At 41.0% G+C, this 27,760-nt stretch overlaps 1 protein-coding gene across 2 annotated transcripts in view; it reads left to right on the top strand.

The window, feature by feature from the left end:
* LOC117515605 (ubiquitin-conjugating enzyme E2 Q2-like) overlaps window positions 1-27,292 on the top strand; it is a 36,273-nt gene extending 8,981 nt beyond the window's left edge. The window contains exons 2-13 of one of the 2 annotated variants that reach the window (XM_034176242.1): window positions 4,219-4,323; window positions 6,700-6,822; window positions 6,908-6,964; window positions 7,069-7,209; window positions 11,441-11,525; window positions 11,618-11,678; window positions 12,844-12,934; window positions 13,033-13,091; window positions 14,486-14,534; window positions 14,611-14,706; window positions 20,346-20,412; window positions 26,722-27,292. In XM_034176242.1, coding sequence (XP_034032133.1) covers window positions 4,219-4,323; window positions 6,700-6,822; window positions 6,908-6,964; window positions 7,069-7,209; window positions 11,441-11,525; window positions 11,618-11,678; window positions 12,844-12,934; window positions 13,033-13,091; window positions 14,486-14,534; window positions 14,611-14,706; window positions 20,346-20,412; window positions 26,722-26,753 — 966 coding nt within the window. In that variant the 3' untranslated portion in view covers window positions 26,754-27,292. Of the gene's footprint in view, window positions 1-4,218; window positions 4,324-6,699; window positions 6,823-6,907; window positions 6,965-7,065; window positions 7,210-11,440; window positions 11,526-11,617; window positions 11,679-12,843; window positions 12,935-13,032; window positions 13,092-14,485; window positions 14,535-14,610; window positions 14,707-20,345; window positions 20,413-26,721 lie in introns of both variants that reach the window. The other variant, XM_034176241.1, reaches the window with a different exon arrangement.
* Window positions 27,293-27,760: the final 468 nt, after the last annotated feature.

Below are 27,760 nucleotides of genomic sequence, written 5' to 3'. Positions count from 1 at the left end.
GGTGTTCCCTCTTTGTTTTCCTGGATAATTATTTATTATTTTGCCCCGTTATGAGTTTTGGAGCTTTCCTGGACTGTAAACACAGGCGGTTAGTGAAATCCTGTCAGGGGACAGGTTGTTTTGTGAACGTGAACAAAGCCTGTGAAAAATGGCTGTGGAATGCAGCTTTTCTGCAAATGCCACATTGTTAAATCCACTGTGGATAGTGTTGATGAAAACTCTGAATCTAAATAAAGGCATTTTTGGAACAGTTAAACTTGATTTACTTAAAGTGTGTGCCCTTTCACTTCATCTGCAAGGTGAAGAGCAGCCAGTTGACCAACATACAACATTGTTTTTTAAATACACAAACACTGCATCACTTTAAATACACAATGTCTATTTCAGATGATCAGCGTGGACCCTCTTTCACCCTGACATATATACTAGAGTCTGTGTTACATAGATATTACATTAAACAGTGCTTTGTTTATGGAAGACTTTTTGGGGGAAAAAAGAAAACAAGCTATTGTATCCATTTCTGTGTGGACAAGGCCTTAGTTTGTAATTATACATACGATGTAAAGCTGAAGCTGCAGAAAATGGCTTCCATTGGTAGTTGAAGATGGCAAAATGCTAGAGCTCCTCCCCAGAGAAGGGGCGGGGCTACCCCCATGCCTGAGTTCTTGGGCCATCATGCTTTAGATTTGTTGGGAGAGTGCATCCGCAAAGTATTCACAGTGCTTCACATTTTCCACTTTTTTTGTTATAGCCTTATTCCAAAATAGAGTAAATTAATTTTTTCCCTCAAAATTCTGCACACAACACCCCATAATGACACGAAAAAAAGTTTTGTTGAAATTTTTGAAAATGTATTAAAAATAAAAACTAAGAAATCACATGTACATACAGTGCCCCCAAAAGTATTGGAACACTTGGCATTTCAGACATTTTTAATTTGTTTATGCCATTTCAAATGCAAAAAAATTCTTATCTTAAACTCAAACTGAAAGCATATCTCTTCAACTTGATATAAATTTATTAAATATATAAGCCAAGATGATGAGTTACATAAGTAATGGAATACTAAAGCCCCTTTCACACCAGGCCCACTTCGAGTTGGTTCCTGTTGCGTCATGACGACGCAGGAATGTCTGCATCAGGTGCGTGCAGCAGGGGGCAGAGAGGAGGTGAGAATGCAACCTGCAGGTTCTCTGCACAGAGAAGTCAGAGTGCACAGTTTGGCTGCAGCCAGACTGTGCACTCTGATTTCTCTTCTAGTTTATATTTGTTCTTGTGCTGAGCTGCAGGGCTGCGCTCTGAGTTCTGTTATAATTTATCTTTCCTCCTTCGGCCGCAAGATGCGCACGAACGCACCGTCCGTGAGTAAATGTGGCGATGTCTGGAGTTATACTTGATGTGGACGTGTACTATCTCTGGCAATCAGTCTGTGAGCAGGACTTATGTCCTTTTTTGTCCTTTTTTTTTTACACAGTGATGAGAGAGTTTAAGGGGAGAACAAGGAACTAACTGCCTGCAGCCAGACAGTTTTGTTTTTTTTTCTTTTTTTTTTCTTTTAATTGTTCACATGTGCATGCTAACGAATTGTCCGTGAGTGGACTGGAGATGTCCGGACTTTTTGGATGTGGACATGTCCTGTTTCTGGCAATCACTCTGTGAGCAGGATTTTTATGGACTTTATTTAAACACATTTGTGAGAAAAGAGTGAGGAGCTGCAGCAGCTGCAATCTGTATTTTTTTTTTTTTTTTTTCTGTGCTCTTTTTGAGCGTGTAGTTTCAGTGCATTGTGTACACGGAATAAAAACAATCCTGCATGATTTATATTTTGGGAACAATGGAACACAGCAGGAATCATAAATTGGCATTGGGTAACGTTGTATTGTGAGGGTGTGGCTTCCAGTCACATTGAGTCCTGTCACGTTGCTCTGACTTGCGCTGAAACCACTTAATTTCTGCGTCGAGCACAGGATGCAAAAAAAAATTAAACATGTTTAATTTTTGGCGTGCAATTTGCTTCGTCCTTTGCGTCCCTTGCGCTGTCGTGGCGTTGAGCTGCATCGTCTTGGCACTGGGTTGCTTCCACGTGGCGTCATCATGACGCCGCACAACGCAACTCGAAGTGGGCCCAGTGTGAAAGGGGCTTTAGGTATAATACCAGTAAATATCAGTTTAATTACCAGTTTTCTTCAGACAAGTCAGGGGGTGGATACATGAACATTTCCAAGTCACTGAATATGTCTTGCACTTTATTTACATCAATTATGAAGAAATACAAACAAATAGCTGGGACTACAAACTTATTATTAATACAAGTTTATTAAGTTGTATTAATACAAACTGGGACTCCTGTCTTGTTGCGAGAAAGAAACGAGAATCATTCTCCGTTCTGTTCACACATCTCCAAACGCTGCGTGGCTCTCTGCCAAGTCAAGTTAGAGAGATCAAGGATACAATGACCAATTTCATATTTATTTACTTTAAGACTCAATGAAATACATAGAAAACCTGTAAAGCCTACTTTTAGTACAAAATTCACAAGAGGTATCTATAAGGAACCGGATCGATAAGCAGAATCGATAATGGCATCGATAGCGATTTAAATCAATACCCATCCCTATATGTACTTGACCTTGTCTGGAACATGAAATCCAGGGGTTCGAGGATGAGGTCATGTGGTACCGATCCGTAGGCATTGGCCAGCTCGAGCCAAACCACCAGCTGACCAAACTATGGATAAACGCGTCATAAACTGCTGTGAACTGTGCGCAGCTGCGTGTCAGTACGCAAAGAAAATCTTGAAATGTTCCAAATTTCTGGCATGTATTAACTTAATGCCACTTGAGTGAACTCATGAACATTGTGCAACCTATTCGAAAACGCTGTCATTGCGCGCAGAGCATCTGAACAATTATGATGAGATGTTACATCAGTGGTGTCCATACTATTCCAGAAAGGGCCGAGATGGTGCAGGTTTTCTTTGTTTGTTTGTTTTTTTTTGTTTTGTTTTGTTTTTGCAGCCACTGACTCCAGCAGGTGATTTCACTGATGAACTCATCTCACCTGCTCAAAGTGATGTTAATCAGTGAAATCACCTGCTGGAGTGAGTGGGTGCAAGGAAAACCTGCACCCTCTCGGCCCTTTCTGGAATAGTTTGGACACCACTGTGTTAAATCATAATAAACATAACTTTACATATACATTATCTAACTTATGAGAAGGAATGAAAATGCAACTGTTTTACCAATCCATTACTATATATATTATAAATAATACATGATTCGAAATGCATTCTTCACCACACGGCAAGTATGAGACAACCTTTAGTTTTAGATAATTTCTCTGATTCTGGGAGCAATGAGAGAATGATGTCCTGAGAGCAAATGCGTCATGGGCTACAAAATTATTATTTTATATAGAGTGGTGTCAAGTGGGACAAAGTGGGCTGCATTGGCACAAGGAATTACTTGGCAGTGCGGGGATCAAAGTGATTCAAAAACAACAAATGTTTACAGCTTTTGTTAACAACTCACTGTGTCTGCAGTGCCCTCTGATGGTCATAATCAAAAAGCACGTCACCAGTCTGTATGTTTGACTCCTGTGGAGGTGGTTTCAGCCTGAGCACTTATCTAGAATCTACAAGATGAAAAGAAAGCCTTCACAGTACAACCAGGAACAACTACAAATGCTGTGCAATATTTATTACACACTGGTGTCTACACTACAAGAAAATACAATAAAATAAAATTAAAAATCATTTTAAATTGGCCACACAGTGTTGTACAGTACATTGATTAAGGATACTCTTTGAAGTCAGCTACCGTCTTAGCTGTCAATGACAAAAGAAATAATACATTATCAGATTCTAGACCATATAAATAGGCTGGCTAAAAGTATTTAAAAAGATTACATTACAGTTTTCATTGGGTTTTGTTGGATGTGTGAATACACCCTAGCTGATTTTATGCATTTTCATGTAATTCTTTTTGTTGTTGTTGTTGTTGTGTTTGTACAAAGATAACATGTTTATGTCACTACTTTTAGTTCAGTTTATTTATGTACACTACTTTCAGTTCAGTTTATTTATAGTTCAATGAAATCCAGACCCACTGTTACTGTTTCATTTCATTGTTACTTTATTGTTGTGATTCAAGCTGTAATTTGTAAAAGTCCTCACCAAACGACCACAGTTAGCTGGACCTTCTGTGGCTTCTGTTGCAGGAATCCTATCCCTCAACGCCTCCAATATGGTTTGTTGACTCTGATGATCCTAGTCTAGCTGAAGTGTTGGAGCGCTTAGAAGATGTGAGAAAGGGCAGCACATTGGTAAGTTGGCAGATATGGAAGCTGGATGAAATTCAGCTCCGTTATCTTGAACAACCCACTTTTTCATAACTCAGCCATAATGACACAGTGAAACAGGAGACACGAGATTGTTGGTCACCAAATATGAAACAATTTAATGCAGGTCATTTTATTTTTGTGCTTGTTCATTAATTGTCTTTGAATTTGTAGAGGCTGGTGGGTATGATCCAGCACACAGGTAGCTCAGTGTTGAGGACCGCAGTGGCTATACAAGGCCAAGTGAACAGCCACACTTCACCTGGCTGAGGCAGATAGATAGTTACTTTTGAGAGGTGGGGGTAGTTCAGTTGTCTAACTGGGTTGACATCCAGGACCGTTGACGGTGTCGCAGACCCGAACCGCTCTGTGGAAATGGGGCTGTCAGTAGCCTGTAAAAATCCATAAATTTGCCGCATCATTGTTTAAGCCACAGTGTTCAAAGTGTGGGGGGAAAAAAAAGTGCCGCTGGTCCACAATAAAGTCCCCACAAAACACTCATTCCAACGCATGTGATCTTGCAGAAACTGAAACCGGCGGACTCCACCTACAGTAGTGTTTTAATAAAAACTTGCAGCAAACTCAGCCGGCATAACTCCAGAAATGAAGCACTCAAACACAGAAATAGGTCCGATCTTGAACCAAACAAATGGGGCTGTTAAGATAATGGTTCTCCCACTGTGATCACTTCCTTCTTCAGCCCCTTTCACACTGGGCCCACTTCGAGTTGCGTCGTGTGGCGTCATGACGACGCCACATGGATGCAACCTAGTGCCGACACAATGTAGCTCAACACCAGAACACTGTGACGGATGCAAAGGACGAAGTGAATCGGACGCCAAAAGTGAAACATGTTTAATTTTTTTCTGCGTCAAGCACAGGACACAGAAATGAAGTGGTTTCAATGCAAGTCAGGGCAAAGCAACGGTACTCAACGTGACTGGAAGCCACACCCTCACAATACATCCCCGATGCCAATGTATGATTCCTGCTGTGTTCCATTGTTCCCGAAGTATAAATCAGGCAAGATTGTTTTATATTGTGTACACAGTGCAGTAACTACATGCTCAAAGAGCACAGAATAAAATGCTTCTCGCTCTTAAATTCTCTCACAACAGTGTTTAAATAAAGTCCGTAAAAGTCCTGCTCACAGACTGATTGCCAGAGACAGGACCTGTCCACATCCAGTAAAAAGTCCGAACATATCCAGTCTACGCAGGGATAATTTGTTCGCGTGCGCACGTGAACAATTAAAAGAAGAAAAAAAAAACTGGCTGGCTGCAAGCAGTTCCTTACTCTCCCCTCAAACTCTCTCATAATTGTGTTAAAGGACAAAAAAGGACCATAAGTCCTGCTAACAGACTGATTGTCAGAGACAGGACATGTCCACATCAAGTATTACTCCGGACATCTCCACATTTACTCACGGACGGTTCGTTCGTGCGCATGCAGCTCGTGGTCAAAGGAAGAAAGATAAACTATAACAGAAATCAGAGCGCAGCCCTGCAGCCCTGCACAAGAATAAATATAGACTAGAAGAGAAATCAGAGTGGACAGTCTGGCTGCAGCCAAACTGCCTGCAGATCACCTCCTCTCTGCCCCCCTGCTGCGTGCACCTGAAGCAGACATTCCTGCATTGTCATGATGCTGCATGAAGCAACTCGAAGCAGGCCCGGTGTGAAAAGGGCTTTCTTCTCCATTGACATGACTCTGCCGGAAGTTCCTGGTTTTTAGTGGCGTGCAGTTCAGAATCCGAAAATTTTATTTCTCTTCAGTAACCACACACCGGAAAGCATTAATTTGTGTCACCTACACTTTAAAGGTCCACTTTTGAAGCCATTTTTTCATACTATTACTACTGCTAGTATTATAATAATTTCAACAGCTAAAATGTTTAGAAAGAATTTATGAGTAAATGTTAGAAATAATTTAATGGTTACATTTATGAACAGTGTTGGTTAGAAATTGTAAGTTTAAACTGTTACAATGCTGTCAGCAGTTAAATATGTGGTCAAGAAAGAGGTCTTTATTTTATTTTTGTAAAACAAGTATTTATGTTCATTGAAGTCAAAAAAGGGTGACTATAAAGTAAGTATTGTTAAAATGGGTTATCATTTTAATGTTAAGGTGGCAGGGGGTGTTGTTGGCAGCTGCTGAAAGTAACTAATAAAGTAACTAGTAATCTAACTTGTTTCCTTTTAAAACTGAGTAATCAGTAAAGTAACCAAGTTACTTTTTCAAGGAGTAATCAGTAATTGGATTACTTTTTCAAAGCAACTGGCAACACTGACAATCCACCTTGTTAAAGACTTTGCAGTTTTGTATTCATTGTTCGAATTTTTCTGCCAATTTCATTTGCAGCTTCTTCAGCAATTGAAGCACCTCATTTGTGATCTCTGTCGACTGTACAACCTCCCACAACATCCAGATGTAGAAATGCTAGATCAACCTCTCCCTGTTGGTCCGATTACCCAAGAACGGAAGGTAGAATACTAAAAATAATATTCCACATGTTTTTGGTGCATTTCCAGACTCAAGTTTGTCAGTTCACAATTTTCCACATGCACAGCATGGACCACCAGATGATTTGACCTCTGAGGAGGAAGAGGAGGAAGAAATGGCAGAGGTGACTATTTGTATTTCTGACGACACAGTGGAGTCACAATATTCACACTTAAGGGTCCAAGTTGACTTATATTTTTTGTGAACATGCATACACTGTGGCAGCAGGATATTGAAGACCTGGACCATTATGACATGAAAGAGGAGGAGCCAGCAAAAGGAAAAAAGTCAGAAGATGATGGAATAGAAATGGAAAATCTGGCCATCTTGGAGAAAATTCGTCAAAACCAGAGACAAGATCACTTGAATGTAAGTATTTTATTACGTCTTCCAAGGCCATTGTTTTAATTTGGCTTCGACACCAGGAAAAACCATGGTTTGAGACCGCAGTATGACCTAAATCAGCGCAACCATGGGTCATACGGACTACGCACATCCAGTCTTTTATTTTACCTTATATAAAATGATCCATAGAAAACACTATAGACATGCACCGTATATGCATTAGACGGTATAAATGATATAAATTTGGCTTACAATAGAGATTTGAATTCCATTGCATTATCACAGTAATGCATGTTAACAGACTGAAGGTGGCAGCAATCCAACAATAATGATGATGCCAGCTGCCGTTAAGTGCCATAGAAGAAGAGGAATGTTGACGACGCTACCGTCATCGTAGCCAGAACTGTTTCCCCACACACTCTACAGAGTTTGCTGCTGCTCGTCGGGCGGCTTAAATCAGAACCAAGTCCAAATAATAGATGTTACACCGGTCTTGTTCTCTAGCTCCTTTGTTTCTGTTTCAGCCATGTTTAAAATGAGAATTATGCGTTACAGCCAGTTGCAGCTCTTGGCTCTAACTTCTGTGAATTTGAGAAACTGAAGCTTCTTGAACCACTGACTCAATACGAAGCAATTGTATTGAAATGGTTCAGTGATACAATTAAATATGGCGACATCTGCTGGCCAATCTTTAACATAGCACTTGCATGGAACGATAAAGGGCAAGATGCCATGAAATAGTAAGTCATTGTTATGTATGTTTAATAATAAAGGTTCTGTGTGCATCTTAACATTTTTGGCTATATTTTCTTTTAAAGTCAGTGTACTTGTGTTATAATGTGATTGTGCTATCATAAAATACTGTATTTAATAGAGATATAAATTGAGAAAAGCTTGTGCAAATAGGGACTGTTATGAAAATAGTTGTACAAAATGATAGGGATTTGGGCACTTCAAGGTTTGTATTGAAACACAAGATCATTTCAGTGGTGTTAGGTTTTTTTTTTTTTGCTGTTGTTTTTTTTTTTTTTACCTCTCCAGTTTTGGAGATGATGTTCTCATATGTCAGAGAAGTTTAAGTCATATGAAGATAAATTTTATCCAGCTTGTAAAGAGTTGGATAAACAGTAGTTTAGCATTTTGGCTTTCCTAAGGGTCTATGTAATCTGTTCTGAAGTAGTTCTATTATAATTTATATATTGCGATATATATCATTATCACAAGATTTACACCCCAGAATATGTGGTAGTACATTATTTCCCCTCTAGGTCACTTCCCCTGGCTCTTTTCTTTCCACCCCCACCCCACCCCTGTGCATGTTTTCTTTTGTACTACATTGTATTTATCTTTCAAACTGTACATAAAACAGTAAATATAAACAAAACATATTCCTGTTTTATTGGGACTTTATTTGTAACAACTAAATATTTACAAAACAAACATGAAAAGTTTACATTACTATTTGATAATTTGGCATGTAAAGTGTTGTATCAATGAGTCTTTTCAAATATGCAAAAGTATATATATTTTTTTAGGACACTGTTTATAGCTCTTAATGGGCAGCACGGTGGCTTAGTGGTTGACACTGTTGCCTTACAGCAAGAAGGTCATTGCATGTTCTCCCCATGTGTGCTCCGGTTTCCTCTCACATTTAAAGACGTGCAGGTTAGGTGAATTGGAAACTTTCAATGAGACTAACCTGGTTAAGTTAATGTAGCTGCAAATTGTTGGTAATACTACGAAGGAAGTCCAGGCAATCGCTCTCTTCGTAGTCGGCCACAATGGTTTGAATTCTGCATGTGGTGTCCCGGTACCGTCAACTGAACGGTCCCCCTAAAAAAAAAAAAAAAAATCAGTCTGCCCACACAAAGACGATGGAGCAACTAATCGGAGAGCTGCTTTTCGCCGACGATGCGGCCCTTCTTGCCTGCACGGAGTTGGCCCTGCAGCGTATCACATCATGCGTCGCAGAGGCCGCACAGCTCTTCGGCCTGGAAATCAGCGTGAAAAAGACAGAAAGTACTACATCAGCCTGCACCCCAGGAGGAGCATCATGCTCCTCACATTACCATCAGCTAGTCAGAGCTGAAACTAGTCCACCCGTTCAGCTATCTGGGGTGCACAATCACCTCTGATGCCAAGATCGACAAGGAAATAGACTGAAGAATAGCAAAGGCAAGCAGTGCATTTGGAAGACTGTACAACCAAGTGTGGAACAACAAACATCTGAAGAAAGCCACCAAAATCGGCGTGTACCGAGCAGTCGTTCTGACCACACTCCTGTACGGCTCTGAGTCGTGGGTCCTTTGCCGTCACCACCTGCGACTATTTGAGTACTTCCATCAGCGCTGCCTCTGTTCCATCCTCGGCATCCACTGGAGCGACTTCATCACCAAAACTGATGTGCTGGAGTAGGCGGAGGCTAGCAGTGTAGAGGCGATGCTACTGAAGTCCCAGCTCTGCTAGGCAGGTCACGTCTCCAGGATAGAGGATCATCGCCTGCCCAAGATTGTTCTATATGGAGAGCTGGCCACCGCAACAGAGGTGCATCCAAGAAATGCTATAAAGACTGCTTAAAGAAGTCCCTCGTTGCCTGCAACATCGCCCTCCGCCAGTGGTCCAGCATTGCTGCTGACCATCAGGCCTGGCGGCATACCATCCATCACTCCATCTCCTCCTTCGAGTACTTCGTAGGGCTAACCTTGCCTCTCAGCCGCTGTGGTTGAGTCTGCCTGTCACGCATTGGATTTGTGAGTCACCATCGAGGCTGTATCTGATGTGGACAGTCCCCACCTGCCTAATCATCGTTCGCGAAGTTAAGCCATGATCTGTAATGACTAAATATTTACAAAACAAGCATGAAAAATTTACACTACTATTTGATAATTTGGCATGTAAAGTGTTGTATCAATGAGTCTTTTCAAATATGCAAAATATATTTTTTTTAGGACATTGTTTATAGCTCTTCATGGGCAGCACGGTGGCTTAGTGGTTAGCACTGGTGCCTCACAGAAAGATGGTCGTGGGATCGATTCCCAGCCTCTCTGTGTGGAGTTTGTATGTTCTAAACTTTTAAAGCGCTGTCGGTGTGATCATTAGATGACCCGATTGATCAGGTCGATCACACTTGAATGAAGTGCTGTGACTCTTTCAACTTTAAAGCGCTGTCGGTGTCACGCCAACAGATCGCAGTCAGGTCTGATCACACCTGATCGCAGTCGACTGGGGCTTTAAAAGTTTAAATCATCACAGCGTTTCATTATTCAGGTCTGTGATGACCTGATCAGTGGACCTGATCTGAAAGCAACCGTGCGGCGCTTTAAAAGTTTAGAGTTACAGCACACCATTCATTCACGGCAGCGTTTAACACAGCCAGTCGACTCATCAGCATTCTGTACACAATGGAAATGGTCCACCAAGATAAAAAAAATAAAAATAAAATAATGTACTCTGTTTTTGACCCGCACTACACTGCAGTACCGAACTGAACCACTCAGTGGAAACGGGGCTGTCAGCAGGCTAAATCGTCAGGGTGTGACAGGGCCTTAATAGGCTAATTGTTACTCTACAAGGCACAAAGAACTCTCGAGTAAACCTTGTTGCTACTGTACAGACGCAGATATCAATACAGAAATATAAACTCTGTCATTATTATACAGTTGGCAAATTGAGTCCCTTTTAGTGTCATTTTGATCTTGGGGAACAGCCAAAAATCAGAGGGAGCCACATCAGGAGAGCAGGATCCCTGATGAATCACACGGGTGTTGTGTTTGGCCATAAAAGCCTGAATCAGCTGAGCAGAATGGGCAGATGCATTGTCATGATGGAGCTGCCAACTTTTTGCCACCTGTAGATCCGTTCATTTGCAGCACACAGCATCATGAAGGCAAAGTACGACCTTCCGATAATGCTCTATATTGGTATTTTGGCCTTCTGGTGTGTACTCATGATGTACCACCCCACTGGAGTCAAAGAAAGCGGTCAACATAGCTTTCTTTCCATAATGTTATAGCAAATGAGAATCTGACGGGTGTTCAGCACACATTCACTCTAAGGCTGACCGCTCTACCTTCCCACCAAACGACAACTCGCATGCTTCATTTGATACTTTTTGATTGTATCTTGTAAGTGACAGCACCAGCCAGGCAAGTTGAAGTGCAGAAACTACAATAAATGGGCTAGTTGCAAGCTACTTTAGCGTTAAGATATTTTGTGACTACAGCTCCAGATGTCGCTCTTGTGATGTATGTTGCAGGGTGCAGTTTCTGGCTCTGTGCAAGCTTCACACCGCCTAATGAAGGAACTCGGGGAAGTCTTCCGATCACAGAGTTACAAGACAGGTGATTGCAAAGGCTGATGTTTTTACAGCAGTTGGCAAGGGGGCGGGGGTGTTTTATCCATTTCATCAATGTTGCTTGTGCTCATTTCACAGGTATTTATTCAGTTGAACTGGTCAATGAGAGCCTTTATGAGTGGCATGTCAAATTAAGGATGTAAGTTCTAGCATTAGATTCTTTTTAAAAATATTTAATCTTTGTTTAGTGTGTACAGTGCATCCAGAAAGTATTCACAGCACTTTGCTTTTTCCACATTTTATGTTACAGCCGTGTTCCAAAATGGATGAAATTATTTTTTTCCCCTCAAACTTCTATACACAGTACCCCGTAATGACTATGTGAGTTTTTAATTTTTGTTGTTGTTGTTTTTGCAAATTTATTAAAAATATAAAAACTAAGAAATCACAGGTACATAAGTATTCACAGCCTTTGCCAAGAAACTCAAAATTGAGTTCAGGTGCATCCTGTTTTCACTGTCCAGTCCACCTGGAGTTTACCAAAAGGCACCTGAAGGACTCTCAGACCATGAGAAATAAAATTCTCTGGTCTGATGAGACAAAGACAGAACTCTTTGGCATGGATGCCAGGCGTCATGTTTGGAGAAAACTAGGGCCCGTCCCTACAGTGAAGCATGATGGTGGCAGCATCATGGTGTGGGGATGTTTTTTAGCGGCAGGAACTGGGAGACTAGTCAGGATTGAGGGAAAGATGAATGCAGCAATGTACAGAGACATACTGGATGAAAATCTGCTCCAGAGCATTCTTGACCTCAGACTGGGGCAACAGTTCATCTTTCAGCAGATATCAAAGGAGTGGCTTCAGGACAACTGTGAATCTCCTTGAGTGGCCCAGCCAGAGCCCAGACCTGAATCAGATTGAACATCTCTGGAGAGATCTGAAAATGGCTGTGCACCGATGCTCCCCATCCAACCTGATGGAGCTTGAGAGGTGCTGCAAAGAGGAACAGACAACACTGCACAAAGATAGATGTACCAAGCTTGTGCCATCATATTCAAGAAGACTTGAGGCTGTAATTGCTGACAAAGGTGCATCAACAAAGTATTGAGCAAAGGCTGTGAATACTTATGTACCTGTGATTTCTTAGTTTTTTATTTTTTTATAAATTTGCAAAAATTAAAACAATTTTTTTTTTCCATGTTGTCATTGTGGGGTGTTTTGAGTAAAATATTTGAGGGGGAAAATGAATTTACTCCATTTTGGAATAAGGCTGTAACATAAAATGTGGAGAAATGGAAGCGCTGTGAATATTTTCCGGGTGCACCGTATTTCTGTTCAACGTGGTTGTCATTCTTTGTTACAGGGTAGACCCAGATAGTCTTTTACATAGTGACTTGCAGGTCTTAAAAGAAAAAGAAGGTGCAGACTACATCCTACTTAATTTCTCTTATAAAGTGAGTCAATTCAACATATTAAAGTGTTTTGTTTTTTCCGTTGCGGGGGAATGATTTCTCGAGACTCAAGGTTATTTTTGTTTTTCTTCATGCAACAGGATAATTTTCCTTTTGACCCGCCTTTTGTACGGGTAGTCTCACCCGTGCTCTCCGGAGGGTGAGTGTGTAGCGATCTGCCCTGACCATTTCAAGCATTCGTTCACTGGGAGATATTCTGTTTGTTGTGCCACAGTTTTGACCTGTAGTTTGGACTTTTGTAGGAGATATGCACTAACAGAATTCATTTGTGACATGATTCGTGTTAACCCCCAAAAACACAAATCAGCTGCAAATCGTGAATTATCCACAAACCATTAATTGCAAAACGTGAATACTGAAAAAATATCACACAAAATGTGAAAGGGGGCCTCACAAAATGTGAAAAAAATATTTATTCAGTTTAAGTAGTTTATGGATTTCAATTAATGGATCGATTACTGCAGGAAATCTTGATCACAAACCCTATCACTGCAAAAATGATTTATTTATTATTTATTTATTTGGCGGGGGGCTCACTACAGCCGGTGAGGTGGGGAGGTGATCCGAGCAGCTCTCGCTTCTGGTGTCAAGCACCCGACCCCGCTGGGTGTGTCCTGCTCCGTTGGCAGTGTCAGATGAGGAATTTGACTGACGGTCCACCTGTCAAACGGGAACGAAGACTTCAAACTCACAGAGGACAGAAACCTCCCCCTCCGGTAAGCGGCTTAATAATCTTAAGAGAAATGTTGTAGAAAAACAAACACTCGTTTCTAACCTCGGGGAGGTAGACAATGACCTACAACCTTATTTTTATCCACATGAGCCGTCCTCTGAGCTGGAAAAATAATATTAATCTGAGCGAGCAGACGACGGAGAAACTGAAGTGTAGGGAACGTCAACAAATAGAATTTTGGTACATATGTGGTGTGTGTAATAAATATATATATATTGTAATGAAAACGTTTTGTGAGACCTGCGTTCACATGTTGCGAGATTTTTTCAGTATTCACGTTTTGCAATTAACGGTTTGGGGATAATACACGATTTGCAGCTGATTCACATTTTGGGGGTTAACATTCATGTAAATGAAAAATAGTAACATTTGCTGTAGTCAGGATAGCGTAATTCTTTTGTATCCTGTTGTGCATGCAGTTGTTTTAGCTGTTGGCACTTTAAGTGCTAAGAAGCTGATGTCAGGTCCTTTGAGCTACAGTATGGCTTCAGGCTTATTTTGCACCTTTTTTTCTACGTTCTATGCACCTCAGAGGATTAAAAGATTCTGATATTGATCAAGAGACTAAAACAAATTTGCTTGGACATTGCAATTGGACTTTCTTTTTTGGATCTTAAGTTGTGTTCCCAACAGTTTCTAGATTCCACTTACTTCTTTGGAAAATTTAAAATCTTTCTCCCAGAAGCAAAAAACAATGTGAAATAAATTTGAAATGTAACAAATTTGCAAGAGTATTTGCAACACTTTTCAAATGAGTTATTTTAAAACCTTTAATGCTCATTTCTGATTATTTATTTCAGATATGTGCTAGGAGGAGGGGCCTTGTGTATGGAACTTCTCACAAAACAGGTATGAACAGCAATTTGTTGCTTCTGATGAGATGGTTTCCAGAAAAGGATCTTGACTTTTGTCTGTGTTTTGTCAGGGCTGGAGCAGTGCCTATTCCATAGAATCAGTCATTATGCAGATAAATGCTACCCTGGTTAAAGGAAAAGCCAGGGTGCAGTTTGGAGCCAATAAGGTAACTGTCATGCATTGTGTGTTAATAATGTGGCCGCTAAATTTGTGAAGGAAAAATTGCCTCAATTTTTTTTCAATCAGACACATACTGGCGGATGCTAGGGTTCAGCCTGAAGAAGTCAGATTCTGTTCTCCGTACATCACTGGCTGTACCTGTGTGTAAGCCAGCCGTGATGCCCAGTAGTTTTGCTAATTCTCAGGTTGTCCTACAGAGCTATCCGTTCAGCAGCTTTTTGTAAAAATCACAGCAGGTCTCAACAAAGCCCTGTCAGAGTTCATGCTTGTATTCTGGGTGTACCAGAAGTGCGAGCATGTAGGCTGTGGTTGGCTTGACTATGATGAGTGTGAAAGCACTCAGCTTTGGTCACAGAACCTCATACAGTTGACTCTGGCTTCTGCAAATGACCAATGCAGGGACTGTTATACCTGACTGAAAAAATCACTAAGGGCCCTTGGACAAGGTCTTTAATCCCCTATTGTACCCGGTGTGTAGTGAGCGCCTTGTATGGCAGCACCCTTACATCGGGGTGAATGGGAGGCATAATTTGTAAAGTGCTTTGAGCGTCTGATGCAGATGGAAGAGCGCTATATAAATGCAGTCCATTTATTTACCATTTACTGTTGGCCTTGATGGTGGTTGGTGCTTTACGAATGCCCACTAGTGCGAAGTTGTTTCTTAAGCATCAGAGTTTTGTTCAGTGTTTGAGCTGTGAAGGCAGCTCTGTGTATTATGTGCAGAGACAGAGTCTGTATTGTACTAAACAGAGGTGGGAGTAAGTCACTGTCAAGTCATTCTCAAGTCATCAGTCTGCAAGTCCCAAGTCAAGTCTCAAGTCATAATGGCGACCAATTGTTTGTAAGCTGACTTGCATGCTGTACTATGCTGAACAGTTCAGACAAAATTAAAAGCCCAAAATTACCATGACATTCATGCCCATGATGGGAGTATTTCAACTTTGTTCTCTCTCTCTTTCTCTCTCTCTCTCTCTCTCTCATTTTCCAGCGTTTTATGTCTTCCATAAAGCATTCCATACAGACTAGTTCAAAATATGCAGAGTTGCCAGTATTGACAATTTTTTTTGTTGTTGTTTTTGAAAAATTGCCCTTCCAGTTGCAAGAAACACATCATATTAAAGTTCTTACAAATTTAAAAACAATTAACAAAAAAGTCATTTTTATGAAAAACTACAGAAATATTTTTAATGTAAACGAAATAAACTGCAGTCTGTGAACATTGATACTGTACAGTGCATCCCGAAAATATTCGCAGCCTGTACTTTTTCAACATTTTATGTTACAGCTTTATTCCTAAATGGAGTAAATTTATTTTTTCCCTCAAAACAACCCATAATGACATGAAAAAAGTTTTTTGTAAATTCTGTAAAAAAAAAAAAAATCACATGTCCAATGAGGCAAATAAGTATTTGATCCACTGTTGATTTTACAAGTTTCCCACCTACAAAGAATGGAGAGATCTGATTTTATCATAGGTACACTTCAACTATGAGAGATGGAATCTAAAAAAAAAAAAAAATTTTTGAGAAAATCACATTGTACGATTTTTAAATAATTAATTTGCATTTTATTGCATGAAATACGTATTTTATACAATAGAAAAACAGACCTTAATATTTGGTACAGAAACTTTTGTTTGCAATTACAGAGGTCAGATTTTTCCTGTAATTCTTGACCAAGTTTGCACACTGCAGCAGGGATTTTGGTCCACGCCTCCATACAGAGCTTCTCCACATCTTTCAGGTTTGGAGTTTCAGCTCCCTCCAAAAATTTTCTGTTGAGTTCAGGTCTGGAGACTGGCCAGGCCACTCCAGGACCTTGAAATGCTTCTTACGGAGCCCCTCCTTAGTTGCCCTGGCTGTGTGTTTGGGGTCATTGTCATGCTGGAAGACCCAGCCACGATCCATCTTCAGTGCTCTTACTGAGGGGAGGAGGTTGTTTGCCAAAATCTCATGATACATGACCCCATCCACCCTCCCTTTAATATGGTACATTCGTCCTGTCCCCTTTGCAGAAAAGCACCCTCAAAAATAATGTTTCCACCCCCATGCTTCACAGTTGGGACGGTGTTCTTGGGGTTGTTAAATACGGCGAGTCGAGTTGATACCAGAAAGCTCTATTTTGGTCTCATCTGACCACATGACCGTCTCTCATGCCTCCTCTGGATCATCCAAATGGTCACTGGCAAACTTCAAACAGGCCTGGACATGTGCTGACGTGAGCAGGGGGACCTTGTTGCTCTGCAGGATTTTAAACCATGACTGTGTAGTGCGTTAATAATGTAATCTTTGTAACTGTGGTCCCAGCTCTGACCAGGTCCTCCGTGTAGTTCTGGGCTCTTCTCAGAGTCATCATTAACCCATGAGGTGAGATGTTTCATGGAGCACCACACCGAGGAAGATTGACAGTCATCTTGTGTATCTTCCATGTTCTAATTACGCCAATAGTTGTTGCTTCTCACTAAGATGCTTGCCTGTTGTCCTGTAGTCCATCCCAGCCTTGTGCAGGTCTACAGTTTTGTCCCTGGTGTCCTTTGACAGCTCTTTGGTCTTGGCCGTGGTGGACAGGTTGGAGTGTGATTGATTGTGTGGACAGGTGTCTTTTATACAGGTAACGAATTCAGAGAGGTTCAATTAATACAGGTAAAGAGTGCAGAGGTAGAGAGGGCTTCTTAAAGAAAAACGAACAGGTCTGTGAGAGACAGAATTCTTGCTGGTTGGTAGGTGATCAAATACTTATTTCATGCAATAAAATGCAAATTAATTCTTTAAAAATCATACACTGTGATTTTCTGGTTTTTTTTTTTTGTTTTTTTAACATTCTGTCACATTTGAAGTTATGATTAAAAAATTACAATAAAAATTAAAAACTACGATAAAAATTACAGACCTCTCCATTCTTTGTAGGTGGGGGGAAAACTTGCAAAATCAACACTGGATCAAATAATTACTTGCCTCACTCTACATCACGGGTACATAAGTATTCACAGCCTTTGCTCAGTACTTTGTTGATGCGCCTTGGCAGCAGTTACAGCCTCAGGTCTTCTTGAATATGATGCCACAAGCTTGGTGCACCTCTCTTCGAGCAGTGTTGCCCATTCCTCTTTGCAGCACCTCTCAAGCTCCATCAGGTTGGATGGGGAGCACAGCCATTTTCAGATCTCTCCAGAGATGTTCAGTCTGATTCAGGTCTGGGCTCTGGCTGGGCCACTCAAGGACCTTCACACAGTTGTTCTGAAGGCACTCCTTTGATATCTTGGCTGTGTGCTTAAGGTAATTGTCCTGCTGGAAGATGAACCGTCACCGCAGTCTGAAGTCAAGAGTGCTCTGCAGCAGGTTTTCTTCCAGGATGTCTCTGTACATTGCTGCATTCATCTTTCCCTCAATCCACTTCCTGCTGCTAGAAAAACATCCACACAGCATGATCCTGCCACCACCTTCACTGTAGGGATAGTGCCTGCTTTCCTCCAAACATGGTGCCTGGCATTCACGTCGAAGAGTTCAATCTTTCTCTCATCAGAACTGAGAATTTTGTTTCTCATGGTCTGAGAGTCCTTCAGGTGACTTTTGGTTAACAGTAGGCAGGCTGCCATGTGCCTTTTACTAAGGAGTGGCTTCTGTCTGTCCACTCTACCATACATGCCAGATTGGTGGATTGCTGCAGAGATGGTTCTCCTTCTGGAAGGTTCTCCTCTCTCCACAGAGGAATGCTGGAGCTCTGACAGTGACAATCGGGTTCTTGGTCACCTCCCTGAGTAAGGCCCTTCTCCCCTGATCGCTCAATTTAGGTGAGCGGCTGGGTCAGAACTTTGTCCATTTACGGATGATGGAGGCCCCTGTGCTCATTGGGACCTTCAAAGCTGCAGAAATGTTTCTGTACCCTTCCCCAGATTTGTGCCTCGAGACAATCCTGTCTTGGAGGTCTACAGACAATTCCTTTGACTTCATGCTTGGTTTGTGCTCTGATATGCACTGTCAACTGCGGGACCTTATATGTAGACAGGTGTGTGCCTTTCCAAATCATGCCCAATCAACTGAATTACCACAGGTGGACTCCAATACAGCTGTAGAAACATCTCAAGGATGATCGGCGGAAACAGGATGTACCTGAGCTCAATTTTGAGCTTCATGGCTGTGAATACTTATGTTCAAGTGACTTCTTTTTTTTTTTTTTCTTTTTTTTTTTTAATGGCAAAAATCTTAAAAAAAACAAAAAAAAAAACTTTTCCACATTGTCATTATGGGGTTTGTGTGTAGAATCTTGAGGGGAAAAAATAAACTTCATCCATTTTTGAATATGGCTTTGACATAACAAAATGTGCAGCGCTGCAAATATGTTCTGGATGCACTGTATATTATTTACTGCTGCACTACAAAGAGTATGTTAAAAATTATCACTTCAATTAAGGTAGAATGGTTGGAGACAGTATTTTAATAGTCTGATGTAAAATTAGAGTGGGGAGGTATTTCTATTACATATACTTCAGGGGTCTGAAACAAGCTGTGTCAGTCATCAGTTCTGCTTAAATCATTAGAATATCTGTAAAAACAATCAGATTTGTGGAACATTGGCCATGTTGAACATTAAATGTCAAACACATGAAGATACAAAAGGAACATAAAAACTGATGTGGCACAATACAACTCCGTTAATTGTCTCATTGGAACAAAGCTCGTTTCATTTTCAAATCTGCTCATTGAACATTAAAATATGGATGAAAAACAGCTTGAATGAAGCATTTCTACACAGTTTTAAACCTGTAAGAGCTCAGTGTGGAAATTTAATTAGTGGTTGTTGTGCCGAACCAGCATTTGAGCGCCAAACCTCCGCTATAGTTTAAATTCAAATCGCGATCACATTTGACGTATATCGACAGTCATTAAAGCAAGTTGCTTTTGTAAGAAAAGTAAGAGGTCTTTCACTCACAGATGAGAACAAAATTATTAGTCCCTATGAAATTTAACATTTTCTTCAAAAATTTCTCAAGTGCTTTTTTTGTTTTGTTTTTTTTTTGTTGTTTTTTTGTTTTGTTTTGTTTTTGTGGTCATCTTGGTATGAAATACGGGGGGCGGGGGGCGGGGGGAGAGATATAGTGATCAGCATGTCCATCTATCTGTTTTAACTGGTTAATGTGATACCAGCTGACTAATTTTATTCATATTTAGCATAAGGGTGAGCTTGGGTGATCCCTGACACCAGTCAGTTACGATGACCTTGGGGTTAATTTCAAGATCACAGCGAGATAGTCAAGATATTGTGATTGCCACCCTTGTTCATGCGATATCTCAAGAACCTTGCTGGCTTCCATAAAATCAGAAAGAAGCTGCTGTATCTTCTTGTTAGTTGTTCAGGAGTCAAATGTAGTCAAATAGTTGTAGTGTGGTATTTTATGCTCAGAAGATGTTTTGTTGAAAGGTGAGAAATAAAGAATTTAAACAGGAAGAAATTTGAGTTCTGATTTCTGAATCCTAAGTCAAATTGAATTTGATGTGCTGAATTGACACATCTCTTGTCTCAGTCATGTTGTTTTATTACAGAAATCATGTAAATGAGTTTAATTATTTCAGATTTTTGGCAGTTTTGATTTATTTTTGTTTGTCTTTTTCACTGTCACTGTCTTTTCAGAACCAGTACAATCTTGCCAGAGCACAACAGTCATACAAATCTCTTGTCCAGATACATGAAAAGAATGGTGAGTTGATGTTGGTAACATGATGTTTGTGACTTTTGACATCTTCCCAGAAGTATAAAATATTCCAGTTCCTTGACTGGCCACTTGAGGCTGACTCCAAAACCAGACATTCCCACAGGAATTTTAGATTAGATTCGTTAGAACCTTATTCATCTCTTGGGAAGACTCCCTCAGGGAAGTTGAGGTTCCAGCAGGATTGCATAGTTGCACACAGGGTAACAGCAAATTTGTGAGCAGAAATAAAAATGTTTTTTGTCTCTCTAGATAGTTTCCTCCTCTGTGACAACTGTATGGGGGTGAATTGTTTTCTAACTTCTTAGTTTAACACTTTTTAAGCCATGAGGTTCTGTATAAATGTGGGTGTGGTTGCATTGAGGGACAGCTGCTGAGCCCAGTGTCTTCGCCTGTTGTGGCATCCGCTGGCAGCAGCTACTAGCTGTTGTGTTGGTGCTGTCTGTTTGATTGGAGTATTTTATTACAAACACCTGGAATAATATGACTTGTTGTGAGATAAAACATCCAAACTCATCTTCTAAGATGTGTCTATGGCAATATTCGCACTGAGTGAATCTCGCCGGTTTTAATGTTGTACGCTAACAGCGTTAGCACTTTTAGCATCACATGTCACATGCAGGGCAGCGCCACGCGCAGCTGAAGGTCAAGTTTAGCTGGTCACAATACACTTGACTGTGTAAACAAGCCATCTCAACTAGTCTTTCCTCTGCTTTTCACCGTAGTAGAGAAGCTTGAATCTTCGACCGGACTGGGTTGCTTGAAGCGAGGACGTTTCGCTTCAAATCGCAGAAGCTTCCTCAGCTAAAATTCTTGCTGTGGTAGTCTGACTTCTGTCTAGACTCTTGTAAAGAAATTTCTCCATCATCTCCATCAGTTTTTTTTCCATCATTATACCATGGTTACGGTTAGAAATAATAAAATAAAAAATGAAGCATCACTAAAACATTACTCATTTCATTACAGAAGCCGCGACAGCACCACGAAAAAAAGAGACTCAGCTGGGTTTTGCCCCACAATCCCACAGCACTGTACACAAAAGTCAATAAAGTTAATGACAGACATTCAATCCAATCCAGTCCACTTTATTTATATAGCACATTTAACAACAAAAAAGTTCCAAAGTGCTGCACATACAGTAGAATCAAGATAGATAAAACCCCAGTAGTCAAGAAATAAATTAAAAATAAGAAAATTAACAATAAAAATAACTAAAATATGCAAGATAAATAAATAAATACATACATACATACATACATACATACAGCATACAAAAGATAAAACCAGTAAAACCAAACTAAAACAGAGGACCACACAACTCATGCAGTGTTAAAAGAATAAAAGTGGGTCTTCAGACGAGACTTAAAACACTCCACTGTGGGGGGCTGTTCAGACATGGAGGGGCAGAGCGTTCCAAAGTCTGGGGCCAGCCACAGAGAAAGCCCTGTCCCCCCTGGTTTTAAGTCTTGTCTTGGGTACCACGAGCTGGAAATGGCCCTCAGACCTCAGAGCACGGGCCAGAGAATAAATTTGTAGGAGGTCAGTGATATATTGAGGGGCCATTCTATTCAAAGCTTTAAAGACAAACAGTAAAATTTTAAAATCAATTCTAAAATTAATAGGAAGCCAGTGCAAAGATGCAAGAATCGGGGTTATGTGTTCACTCTTCCAGGTTCCTGTTAAAAGTCGAGCTGCAGCGTTCTGGACTAACTGCAAACGGGAAAGAGCCCGTTGGCTAATGCCGAAATAAAGTGCATTACAGTAGTCCAGACAACTTGAAATAAAAGAGTGCACAACTTGTTCAAAAAGGTTGAAAGATAAAAACCTTTTACCTTTGATAAAAGACGAAGATGCTAAAAGCACGATTTCAAAACACCATTGATTTGTTTATCAAATTTAAAATCGCTGTCTATCGTGACGCCAAGGCTGCTGAACTTGGGACGTACAAAATCCTTAAGAGGTCCCAAGTCAACGAGGGCACTTCCAAACAACATAACCTCTGTCTTGCCCTCATTAAATTTCAAAACATTCTGTGACAACCAAGCCCTGACATCACACAGACAGCCAAGTAGGGGTGTCGGGGGGCAGAGGCTGTTTTTAGCGATAGGCATGTAGATTTGACAATCATCAGCATAAAAATGGTAGGCCACGTCATGTTTTTTTTTAAATCTCTATGATTGGGAGGAGATAAAGAGCAAAGAGGATGGGTCCCAGGATAGAACCCTGGGGGACTCCACAATGAAGAGGGGCTGATGACGAGGTGGAGTCCCCCAGCCTGTTGGAGAAAGACCCCTCCGACAGGTACAACCTAAACCACTCCAGAACAGTCTCCCTGACACCCACACAGTCTCTCAGGCAGTCTAAAAGAATTGCATGGTCAACTGTGTCAAAAGCTGCAGTGAGGTCTAAAAGCACTAAAATGGCTGACCTGTCGGAATCAGTTGTTAAAAGGAGATCATTAAAAACCTTTAAAAGTGCAGATTCAGTGCTGTGAAATGCTTTGTACCCTGACTGAAATGGATCCAATGTGCCATTTGTATCTAAAAAAGGCTGCAACTGTGCAAAGACGCTTTTCTCTAAAATTTTCGACACAAACGGTAACTTGGAGATAGGTCGATAATTTGAAAAAGCCATGGGATCCAAACCCGGTTTTTTGATCAGTGGCTCCACAATAGCTTTTATACAAAAAGAAGGCACAATTCCACAAGTTAGACTACTATTAATCATTTCTCTGACAAAATAGCCAGTGGTGTCCCAAACCTCCTTAAAAAAGCGAGGGGGGACCGGGTCAGTGGGACAGGAAGAGGGTTTTAGATTCCTAACTATTCCTGTCAGCACAGTCATTGACATAGGCTGAAAGTTACTAAAAACACCTGAGCACTGATTTGCTACATAATGACACACCAGGGATGGTGATATATTGGCCCTAATGGTATCAACCTTATCAATAAAAAAGTGGAGAAATTTTTCACACGTTTCACTTGTGATTTCTAGTAAAGTGGACGGACTGGGATTAAAAACAGAATCAATTGTTTTAAAAAGAATACGAGGCTTGCCAAGATTGTTTAAAATCAATTCTGAAAAATACATATTTTTTTCAGCTTTAGCCACCCTCTGATAATTATTCCAGCTCTCTTTAAGAATCTGTTTTGAAACTTCCAAACGGTCTTGTTTCCACCTGCGCTCTGCCCTCCGACAGTCATGCCGAGCTGCACGCATGATGTCATTAAGCCACGGTTCTTGCTTAAGCTTAGAACGCATAACTTACAGGGAGCAACAACATCCAGAACCTCAGAGCACGTGGAAATAAGAGTTCATCATTTGTTCTGTGCCAAAAGCAGCAGAGTCTAACAAATTCTGCTCAAATGCACTAAAAAGAGGAATAAAAGCTGCAGCGGTGTCATGCTTAATAACACGCCCGTGACGCACGACAGGCATTGTCATGTCAATGTCCAGACTAAAATCAAACATGATGGGGCTGTGGTCAGAGAACACAGCATCACCAATAACAACATTTTGGACAGGAAGACCATGCTGTGTCATATTGAAAGCTGCGATCAAGTCCAAAAACTCTCTGGCCAGAGGTTTTGACGGACAACAGACATGTACATTAAAATCCCCGACGATTAAAATCTTGTCATAGCATGTCACCATCGAAGCAACAAAGTGAGAAAACTCTTATATGAAGTCTTTGTTGTATTTGGGTGGTCTGTATATGACAGCACACAGCACTGGGACAGTCTGTTGCAGCTCAGTTCAAAAGAAGAGAAGGACCACTCCAACATCACTTTGTGATAAATACAGTTCTTTAAAACAGTCACTATACCTCCACCACGACCAGTAGCTCTTGGTGTACTTATAAAACCACAGTCAGAAGGCAGATGACTCACCGATGTTGATCCAAGTCTCCGTCAAAAACAATAAATCCAAACTGCGCGAAATAAAAAAGTCTTGCAAAATAAGTCTTGTTCACCACAGAGCGTGCATTGACGAGTGCACATCTCGTAGACGCCGTTGCCAGGTTAGCTGTCTGGCTCAGCGGCCTGAGGTTAGCCGGGGACATGCCGCCAAAACCCCAGAAAGAAACGCGGCAACGGCGCAGCATGCAGACATCCTCCCGGAGTCTAATAATGGGCACCAGCCAAGCACCGACTGGAGCAAGTGCACGTCGGGAGACATACCAGCGAAAACGATCTCTGTATTTCCGTGGAAGAGAAGAGGACCACACCACATCAGGAGAAAGTGCCAGCAGGGCTTTCAGCTTTACCAGCCGGCCAGATCGCACCCTGCAGCGTTTGCGCTTTCTGGGCGAAGGTGCCTTCACATGAAGAAGGCACCTTCCGCCAGATAGAAAGAATCTGACCACTTCGCATTTGAAAAGGCACACGATTGCACTGTATCTTTGATTTTTAACAGCTCCAGGCGATTATACACCAGCAGTGAGTCAGTAGTCCTTATGACAAATGTTAAAATCATCATAAAACAAACAAAACTGAGAAGAGCCAAGAGGGGACACAGACACACCTGCGCCATCTTGTACATTATCACTAAGAGTAGGGTTAAAAATAGTAAAATAAAAAATGCGCCACTAAAACATTTCTCATTTTCTTATGGAAGGCGTGACAGGGCGACGAAAAACAAAAGTTTGAGTCTGAGTTTACGTACACAAAATTCAGTAAAGTTAATGACAGACAGTATCACTAAATACTATTATAAATATGTAAGTCTGCAATCCTCAATTAACTTAAGTCCTTAGCATGCTGAGCCTGAGTCTACTTACACGTGCAGTGATAACATGCAGCTTCTCTGAGTGAAGGTTCCAGATCTTAACGTCATTCTCACCCAGCCTGCTCTGAAGAACTTGAAGCTGTCCATACGCTTGTGGGCTTTCATTGTTAGTAAAGGTGTATGGTGAAGGGGTCCCCACGAGGTCCACCATGATGTTGCTGAACTCCAAAGCCGGCAGTGTCACTAAAGGTACTGTCAACAAAGAAAACACAACCGGTGCTGTGTACGGGTCACAAGCGCCCAAACTGCAGTTTTCTCCTTGTACCGCCAGAAACATGCCTGGTATGTTTGCTTACTCCACTGTCAGGTTCAGACATGATGAGTTTATCTCTAAACTTGTTCCACACTTCGCAGTACATCCATTGTTTTTCGTATCGGTAATCCTTGGAGTACTGCGCATGACCGGCAACATGGTGATGGGGAGTGGGCCAGGAAGTGGTCGTGTCACATGACTTTAACAGGTCTGTTCATCTTATTCAGCCCCGCCCACTTTTACAACACAGGCATTTCCGTTTTGTCTTAGGACTTCCGGTGAGCGGTGTTTTCAACATAGAACAATGTAAGATATTACATGGTAGAAACAAAAACCTTTTTGAAAAGCTCAAAGGGATCGACTCTGGCTCACCCACGGGTCATAACAGAGTGGGAAGATGACATGAAAAAGTGGCCCTCGATTATTTTTAACTACTTTGTTTTGTCACTCAGTGTGGACGGTTTGGCTATGAGGAACTATGAGCTCTGTGCCGCATAGCAGTGCGGCGCTCGTATAAAAGCACAATCAAGTTAAAATACTACCCGACAAGTAGTACTACCGTAATGCCAAGATTACTGTAATGTTAATATAATTATGGTGTTATTTCATGCAGTGCTTGGTTGTATCAAATGCCAGAAAATGAGTAAATAAGATGGCAGCTAAAGCTACAAACACAGCTTACCTGTTTATCTCACTAGCATCCGCCGTGGCTTCTTCAACGGAGTGTTGTAGTCCAATAATTTCTCTGGGTACAGATCCAGTAGTGTGGGTTTTTTCTCCATAAAATAAAAAGAACAGACATAGCGACATTTGGGTGGATTTTTCAAATTCAGCACCTTTAGCCAGCACCGGAGATCCTCGTCTTTCGATGGAGGAGGGAACAAGTTAAATGCTCGTCCACAGCACTCGGATCTCTCCTTTCCATGTTCCAAACATCATTCTGAAAGTGATAGTTACCTCTTCTTTCAGTTGTTGTGGCACCCACGAACTGAACAATTAATGCTGCTCATGTTTGGACACTTCTAGCGTACTGTGTTCCCACGTAGCTAATCATCAGACACAGTGGCAAACCGGAAGTTGTTTGACAAAATGGAGCCGCCCACCCTGACTTCCTGAATAAGGTGAATAGAAAACCTGTGGGTGATGTCACGCAGGCTTTGTGCAGTATATATACACAGTGTGGTAGCTAACTGTAACTTTGTGTTAGACACTGTTTGTTGATGCTTTATTTACAGCTTTTGTGTTTGTTATTACAGGTTGGTACACACCCCCCAAAGAGGACGGATAAGGATTTTCTGCCACTATGCACTTGGAATTACATTGGGTCAAAGTATCTTGTCTTTATATTGTTTATAGAGTTACATTTCCTTCCTTTGAAGAACTGGGATTATATCATCTTTCTCACGGAAACCAACTGACAAATTTCATCCACCTTGTTGGTTTATCTGACAAGTATTTCTTTGTTCCACTCTGGGCAGGACTTTATTCTGATGTCACTTTGTTTCTCCCTTTAGAGTTTGAGTGAAGAGGAGTGACATTTCTTGAAATATCCTCTTAACTTAAAAAAAAAAAATAATACTAATAATCCATCCTAAATTATGTTTTTGATTTTGCTGCTTTGACAATGTGGGCTTCACCATCAGAGTCTTCAGATGGTGACTTTTAAAAGATTAATATTGAAGCTCTTGAAGTGGCACCTCGGATTAACTGTTTTTATTGACTTTTTTTGTTAACTGGTACAAGATGCAAATACTGTTTTAGAAATAGTATTTGCCAGTTGTTTTATGCTTTGAGCATCCTTACAATAAATTAACCAGTGTCATATTTTTGCTTGCATTTCAGTTGAGATTGTCACTGTCTTTTAGCTCATTTTAAAACATGGAAAGCAAAGAATATTCATTAAAATTTAAGTGACTTGAGTTGTGATGAACTAGGATCAGCTGTTGTTGGTGAACAATTCCACCTGCGATTAAATATATTGGTAGATGTGTTTTTGCTGTAACAGAGCGTGAAATGTTTTGAGGAGAGATTTAATATGATGAACACCGTGACTGCAGAGCAGGTGGAGAAATCAGTGAGCTGTTTTGCCTTATTTCTTTTAACACAACAGTCCCACAAGTGCTGCCTATGGTAATATTTCTCTGTGTTAACCATACAGTCAGGTCCATAAGTAGTTGGAGAGTGACTCAGTTGTTGTGATTGTATACTGTGTTTGCGCATCTAACCGCCCAGGGAGCTCAGTATTCTGTCTGAAGTAAGCAGTTTTCAAAAACTGAGGGACTGTGCAACGAAGGA

Source organism: Thalassophryne amazonica, chromosome 8, assembly GCF_902500255.1.
Source record: "Thalassophryne amazonica chromosome 8, fThaAma1.1, whole genome shotgun sequence".
Taxonomy (NCBI): Eukaryota; Metazoa; Chordata; class Actinopteri; order Batrachoidiformes; family Batrachoididae; genus Thalassophryne; species Thalassophryne amazonica.
Note: the sequence above shows the minus strand (reverse complement) of the source record. Positions and strands in the feature narration are given on the sequence as shown.